The 8,244-nt window shown below is 39.3% G+C and overlaps 1 protein-coding gene across 1 annotated transcript; it reads right to left on the reverse strand.

Moving 5' to 3' along the window:
* Positions 1–7,613: 7,613 nt before the first annotated feature.
* LOC131825724 (nucleoside diphosphate kinase B-like) lies at positions 7,614–8,244 on the reverse strand. Its single transcript, XM_059165129.1, has one exon. The coding sequence runs from the start codon at positions 8,208–8,210 to the stop codon at positions 7,752–7,754; it is 459 nt and encodes a 152-aa protein (XP_059021112.1). The 5' UTR covers positions 8,211–8,244; the 3' UTR covers positions 7,614–7,751.

Here is an 8,244-nt window from a genome sequence, read left to right on the forward strand (position 1 = left end):
GTAGAACATATCAATGAAACTTGAAGTTGGTTTTTGAAAAAATCAATAAGATCAATAAACCATTAGCCACACTGATCCAAAAGAAAAGAGAGAGCACCAATTCATAAAATTATGACAAAAAGGGAGAGATCACAACTAACACCAAGGAAGTAGAAACAATCATCAGAAGTTATTATCAACAGTTTTATGCCAATAAGCTAAGCAACCTAGATGAAATAGTTGCATTCCTGGAAAACTGTAAACTCCCAAAATTGAGCCAGGAAGAAAATGACATTCTGAATAGACCTATATCTAGGAAAGAGAATGAAGCAGTGATCAAAACCTCCAAAAAACAAGAGCTCAGGAACTGAAGGATACCCTGGGGAATTCTACCAAACTTTCTTTTTTTTTTTAATTTATATTTTATTTATTTTCAGCATAACAGTATTCATTATTTTTGCACTACACCCAGTGCTCCATGCAATCTGTGCCCTCTCTTATACCCACCACCTGTTTCCCCAACCTCCCACCCACCCCAGCCACTACAAAACCCTCAGATTGGTTTTAAGACTCCATAGTCTCTCATGGCTCACCTCCCCCTTCCAATTTCCCCCAACTCCCTTCTCCTCTCTACCTCCCCATGACTTCCATGCTATTTGTTATGCTCCACAAATAAGTAAACCATATGATACTTGTCTCTCTCTGCTTGACTTATTTCACTCAGCATAATCTCTTCCAGTCCCGTCCATGTTGCTTCAAAAGTTGGGTATTTGTCCTTTCTGATGGAGGCAAAATACTCCATAGTGTACATGGACCCCATGTTCCTTATCCATTCGTCAACTGAAGGGCATCTTGGATCTTCCCACAGTTTGGTGACTGTGGTCAATGTTGCTATAAACATTGGGGTACAGATGGCCCTTCTTTTTCACTCCATCTGTATCATTGGAACTTCTCTATGATCCTGCAATTGCACTCTACCAAACTTTCAATAAAGAAATAACACCTATTCTCCTAAAGCTGTTTCAAAAAAATTGAAGCAGAAGGAAAACTTCCAGACTCTTTTTATGAAGTCAGCATTACCTTGATCCCTAAACCAGGCAAAGACCCTACCAGAAAGGAGAATTTAAGACCGATATCACTGATGAATATGGATGATAACATTCTCAACATGATCCTAGCAAACAGGATCCAACAGCACATTAAAAAGATTATTCACCATGAGCAGGTGGGATTCATTCATGGGCAACAAGGATGGTTTAACATTCGTAAATCAATCAATGTGATAGAACAAAATAATAAGAGAAGAGAGAAGAACCACATCGTCCTCTCAATTAATGCAGAAAAAGCATTTGACAAAATCCAGCATCCATGTCTGATTAAAATGCTTCAAAGTATAGGGATAGATGGAACATTCCTTAACTTCATAAAATCTATCTATGAAAGACCCACAGCAAATATCATCCTCAAATCAAAAAAGCTTGCAGCCTTCCCGTTGAGATCAGGAACATGACAAGGATGCCCACTCTCACCACTCTTATTCAACATAGTATTAGAAGTCCTAACAACAGCAATCGGTCAAGAAAGCAAAATAAAAGGTATCCAAATGGCAATGAAGAATTCCAACTCTCTCTCTTCTCAGATGACATGATTCTTTATATGGAAAACCCAAAAGACTCCACCCCTAAACTACTAGAACTCATAAAGCAATTCAGCAACGTGGCAGGATACAAAGTCAATATACAGAAATCAGTGACTTTCTTATACACGAACAATGAAAATACAGAAAGGGAAATTAGAGAATCTATTCCATTTACTATAGCAACAAGAACCATAAGAAACCTGGGAATAAACCTACCAAAGAGGTAAAGGATCTGTACTCAAGGAATTACAGAACACTCATAAAAGAAATTGAAGAAGACACAAAAAGATGGAAGACCATTCCATGCTCTTGGATCGGAAGAATAAACATTGTTAAAATGTACTGTCTAGAGCAATCAATAATTTTTGTGCCATTCCAACCAAAATTCCACTGGTATTTTTAAGAGACCTGGAGAAAATAATCCTAAAATGTATATGGAATCCGAAGCGAACCCAAGAAACTAAGGAAATGTTGAAAAACAAAAATAAAACTGGGGGCATCACATTACCTGATTTCAAGCTTTACTACAAAGCTCTGATCACCAAGACAGCATGGTACTGGCATAAGAACAGACACATAGACCAGTGGAACAGAGTAGAGAGCCCACATATAAACCATCAACTCTATGGTCAAATAATCTTTGACAAAAGAGGAAAAAAATATACAATGGAAAAAAGTCAGCCTCTTCAATAATGGTGCTGGGAAAACTGGACAGCTATATGTAGAAGAATGAAACTCGACCATTCACTTACACCGTACACAAAGATAAACTCAAAATGGATAAAAGACCTCAACGTGAGACAACAATCCATCAGAATCCTAGAGGAGAATATTGGCAGTAATCTCTTCGATATCAGCCACAGAAACTTCTTTCAAGATATGTCTCCAAAGGCAAAGGAAACAAAAGCGAAGATGAACTTTTGGGACTTCATCAAAATCAAAAGCTTCATCACAGCAAAGAAAGAGTCAACAAAACAAAGAGGCAACCTATGGGATGGGAGAATATATTTGCAAATGACAGTACAGACAAAGGGTTGATATCCAGAATATATAAAGAACTCCTCAAACTCAACACACACAAAACAGACAATCATATCAAAAAATGAGCAGAATATATGACCAGACACTTCTCCCATGAAGACATACAAATGGCTATCAGACACATGAAGAAATGATTATTATCACTAGCCATCAGGGATATTCAAATTAAAGCACATTGAGATTCCCTCAAGAAATTAAAAATAGAGCTTCCCTATGACCCTGCAATTTCACTACTGGGTACTTACCCCAAAAATACAGATGGGGTACATCTGTACCCCAATGTTTATAGCAACAATGGCCATGGTCGCCATACAGTGGAAAGAATAAAGATGCACTTCAATGGACGAATAGATAAGGAAGATGTGGTCCATATACACTATGGATTATTATGCCTCCATCAGAAAGGATGGATACCCAACTTTTGTAGCAACATGGATGCGACTGAAAGAGATTATGCTGAGTGAAATAAGTCAAGCAGAGAGAGTCAATGATCATATGGTTTCACTTATTTGTGGAGCATAACAAATAGCATGGAGGACATGGGGAGTTAGAGAGGTGAAGGGAGTTGGGGCAACTTGGAAGAGGAGTTGTAAAGAAATATTAAAAATAAAACAAAAATAAAAAATTAAAATCATGAAGTTATAAAAAAGAAAAAATTTAAAAATAAAGAAAATATAACAAAAAGGAAATTATATATATATATATATATATATATATATATATATATATACACATACATTAGACTAATGAATAGAACAGGGTCACCCAGTTATTTTTAGAGCATTTTGGTCTCTTATGAGAAACTATCTTCCAAAAATTTAAGGAATGAAAAACATATATATGGTAAACAGAAGTAAGGGATGGAATATGACTATAAAGATGAATTTGTTTATTTCTTTTTTGTATTAATTTTTAATTTTTATTTTGTTTATTTTTATTTTTTTATATATTTACTTTTTTAAAGATTTATTTTTTATTTATTTTCCACATAACAGTATTCATTATTGTTGCACCACACCAAGTGCTCCAGGCAATCGTGCCCTCTCTAATACCCACCACCTGGTTCCCCCAATCTCCTACCCCCTGTCCCTTCAAAACCCTCAGGTTGTTTTTCAGAGTCCATAGTCTCTCATGGTTCACCTCCCCCCCAATTTCCCTCATCTCCCTTCCCCTCTTCATCTCCCCATGTCCTCCATGTTATTTGTTATGCTCCACAGATAAGAGAAACCATATGATACTTGACTTTCTCTGCTTGACTTATTTCACTCAGCATAACCTCTTCCAGTCCGGTCGACGTTGCTAAAAAGGTTGGGTATCCGTCCTTTCTTTTTTTTTTTTTTTTTTAATATTTTATTTATTTATTTGTCAGAGAGAGAGGGAGAGAGAGCGAGCACAGGCGGACAGAATGGCAGACAGAGGCAGAGGGAGAAGCAGGCTCCCTGCCAAGCAAGGAGCCTGATGTGGGACTCGATCCCAGGACGCTGGGATCATAACCTGAGCCGAAGGCAGCGGCTTAACCCACTGAGCCACCCAGGCGTCCTCGGGTATCCGTCCTTTCTGATGGAGGCATAATACTCCATAGTGTATATGGACCACATCTTCCTTATCTATTCATCCATTAAAGGGCATCTTGGTTCTTTCCACAGTTTGGTGAACATGGCCAATGTTTCTATAAACATTGGGGTACAGATGGCCCTTCTTTTCACTACATCTGTACCTTTGGGATAAATACTCAGTAGTGCAATTGCAGGGTCATAGGAAAGTTCTACTTTTAATTTCTTGAGGAATCTCCACACTGTTCTCCAAAGTGGCTGCACCAACTTGCATTCCCACCAACAGTGGAAGAGGCTACCCCTTTCTCCACATCCCCTCCAACACATGTTGTTTCCTGTCATGCTAATTTTGGCCTTTCTAATTTTTGTAAGGTGGTATCTCAATGTGGTTTTAATTTGAATTTCCCTGATGGCTAGGGATAATGAACATATTTTCATGTGTCTGATAGCCATTTGTATGTCTTCATTGGAGAAGTGTCTGTTCATATCTTCTGCCCATTTTTTGATATGATTGTCTGTTTTGTTTGTTTTGTGTTTCAGAAGTGTTTTTGTTTGTTTGTTTGTTTTTTAATTTTTTATTTTTATAAACATATATTTTTATCCCCAGGGGTACAGGTCTGTGAATCACCAGGTTTACACACTTCATAGCACTCACCAAAGCACATACCCTCCCCAATGTCCATAATCCCACCCCCTTCTCCCAACACACCTCCCCCAGCAAACCTCAGTTTGTTTTGTGAGATTAAGAGTCACTTATGGTTTGTCTCCTTCCCAAATCCATCTTGTTTCATTGATTCTTCTTCTACCCACTTAAGCCCCCATGTTGCATCACCACTTCCTCATATCAGGGAGATCATATGATAGTTGTCTTTCTCTGCTTGACTTATTTCGCTAAGCATGATACGCTCTAGTTCCATCCATGTTGTGGCAAAAGGCAAGATTTCATTTCTTTTGATGGCTGCATAGTATTCCATTGTGTATATGTACCACATCTTCTTGATCCATTCATCTGTTGATGGACATCTAGGTTCTTTCCATACTTTGGCTATTGTGGACATTGCTGCTATAAACATTCAGGTGCACGTGCCCCTTTGGATCACTACGTTTGTATCTTTAGGGTAAATACCCAGTAGTGCAATTGCTGGGTCATAGGGCAGTTCTATTTTCAACATTTTGAGGAACCTCCATGCTGTTTTCCAGAGTGGCTGCACCAGCTTGCATTCCCACCAACAGTGTGGGAGGGTTCCCCTTTCTTTGCATCCTCGCCAGCATCTGTCATTTCCTGACTTGTTGATTTTAGCCATTCTGACTGGTGTGAGGTGATATCTCATTGTGGTTTTGATTTGTATTTCCCTGATGCCGAGTGATATGGAGCACTTTTTCATGTGTCTGTTGGCCATCTGGATGTCTTCTTTGCAGAAATGTCTGTTCATGTCCTCTGCCCATTTCTTGATTGGATTATTTGTTCTTTGGGTGTTGAGTTTGCTAAGTTCTTTATAGATTCTGGACACTAGTCCTTTATCTGATATGTCGTTTGCAAATATCTTCTCCCATTCCGTCAATTGTCTTTTGATTTTGTTAACTGTTTCCTTTGCTCTGCAAAAGCTTTTGATCTTGATGAAATCCCAATAGTTCATTTTTGCCCTTGCTTCCCTTGCCTTTGGCGTTGTTTCTAGGAAGATGTTGCTGTGGCTGAGGTCGAAGAGGTTGCTGCCTGTGTTCTCCTCAAGGATTTCGATGGATTCCTTTCACACATTGAGGTCCTTCATCCATTTTGAGTCTATTTTTGTGTGTGGTGTAAGGAAATGGTACAATTTCATTTTTCTGCATGTGGCTGTCCAATTTTCCCAGCACCATTTATTGAATAGGCTGTCTTTTTTCCATTGGACAGTCTTTCCTGCTTTGTCGAAGATTAGTTGACTGTAGAGTTGAGGGTCTATTTCTGGGCTTTCTATTCTGTTCCATTGATCTATGTGTCTGTTTTTGTGCCAGTACCATGCTGTCTTGATGATGACAGCTTTGTAAAAGAGCTTGAAATCCGGAATTGTGATGCCACCAACTTTGTTTACTTTTTCAATATCCTTTTGGCTATTCGAGGTCTTTTCTGGTTCCATATAAATTTTAGAATTATTTGTTCCATTTCTTTGAAAAAGATGGATGGTACTTTGATAGGAATTGCATTAAATGTGTAGATTGCTTTAGGTAGCATAGACATTTTCACAATATTTATTCTTCCAATCCAGGAGCATGGAACATTTTTCCATTTCTCTGTGTCTTCCTCAATTTCTTTCATGAGTACTTTATAGTTTTCTGAGTATAGATTATTTGCCACTTTTGTTAGGTTTATTCCTAGGTATCTTATGGTTTTGGGTGCAATTGTAAATGGGATTGACTCCTTAATTTCTCTTTCTTCTGTCTTGTTGTTGGTGTAGAGAAATGCAACTGATTTCTGTGCATTGATTTTATATCCTGACACTTTACTGAATTCCTGTATAAGTTCTAGCAGTTTTGCAGTGGAGTCTTTTGGGTTTTCCACATATAGTATCATATCATCTGTGAAGAGTGGTAATTTGACTTCTTCTTTGCCGATTTGGATGCCTTTAATTTCCTTTTGTTGTCTGATTGCTGAGGCTAGGACCTCTAGTACTATGTTGAATAGCAGTGGTGATAATGGACATCCCTGCCGTGTTCCTGACCTTAGCGAAAAAGCTTTCAGTTATTCTCCATTGAGAATGATATTTGCGATGGGTTTTTCATAGATGGCTTTGATGATATTGAGCTATGTGCCCTCTATCCTTACACTTTGAAGAGTTTTGATCAGGAAGGGATGCTGTACTTTGTCAAATGCTTTTTCAGCATCTATTGAGAGTATCATATAGTTCTTGTTCTTTCTTTTATTGATGTGTTGTATCACATTGACTGATTTGCGGATGTTGAACCAACCTTGCAGCCCTGGAATAAATCCCACTTGGTCGTGGTGAATAATCCTTTTAATGTACTGTTGAATCCTATTGGTTAGTATTTTGTTGAGTATTTTCGCATCTGTGTTCATCAAGGATATTGGTCTATAGCTCTCTTTTTTGATGGGATCCTTGTCTGGTTTGGGGATCAAGGTGATGCTGGCCTCATAAAATGAGTTTGGAAGTTTTCCTTCCATTTCTATTTTTTGGAACAGTTTCAGGAGAATAGGAATTAGTTCTTCTTTAAATGTTTGGTAGAATTCCCCCGGGAAGCCATCTGGCCCTGGGCTTTTGTTTGTTTGGAGATTTTTAATGACTGTTTCAATCTCCTTACTGGTTATGGGTCTGTTCAGGTTTTCTATTTCTTCCTGGTTCAGTTGTGGTAGTTTATATGTTTCTAGGAATGCATCCATTTCTTCCAGATTGTCAAATTTGTTGGCGCCATTTCCAAAGGCTTTCTTGGTAAGTAGGTTTTAGAAAAGAAAGATTGATTCTATTATTTCCAAGTCACTGGAATGAAGAGCTATGTCCAGGGACACGTCAAGTGGGGCCAAAGGGGACTGAGGCTTTGTCCGCCTTTTATTCATAGATCCAGTCAAAAGCACAAGACTTGTAATCCACCAACTCTTCAGGCTTGAACCAAAGGCTGATTTCTTTCTCCGCACTTTTCACTGAATCACTGCCATGAATGGTGTTCCTGCCAACTTGAATGCAGAAGACCCCACGAATGGTGCCTCGTTTAGAATCCGCTGGGTTGGTCTCCCCAAGCATCATCCGCCCCATCTTCACCACATTCAGTACCTCCCAGACCATGGCCACAACAGGCCCGGAGTTCATGTACTTCACCAGCCCTGGGAAGAAGGGACGGTCCTTCAGGTCAATGTAGTGCTGCTTCAGGAGCTCCTGAGAGGCCTGCAGGAACTTCATGGCCACGAGGCAGAACCCCTTCTGCTCGAAGCGCTTGATGATCTCGCCCACCAGGCTGTGCTGCACGCCATCCGGCTTGATGGCGATGAACGTGCGCTCCTGGTGGGCCATGGCCGGGAAGCAGGCTGCGCGGAGGGGCGGGAGA

The sequence above is a fragment of the Mustela lutreola genome, chromosome 2 (assembly GCF_030435805.1).
Source record: "Mustela lutreola isolate mMusLut2 chromosome 2, mMusLut2.pri, whole genome shotgun sequence".
Taxonomy (NCBI): Eukaryota; Metazoa; Chordata; class Mammalia; order Carnivora; family Mustelidae; genus Mustela; species Mustela lutreola.

Excerpts from the sequence above, each read along its gene's own strand:
- LOC131825724 (XM_059165129.1), bottom strand. The coding sequence starts at position 8,210 with ATGGCCCACCAGGAGCGCACGTTCATCGCCATCAAGCCGGATGGCGTG.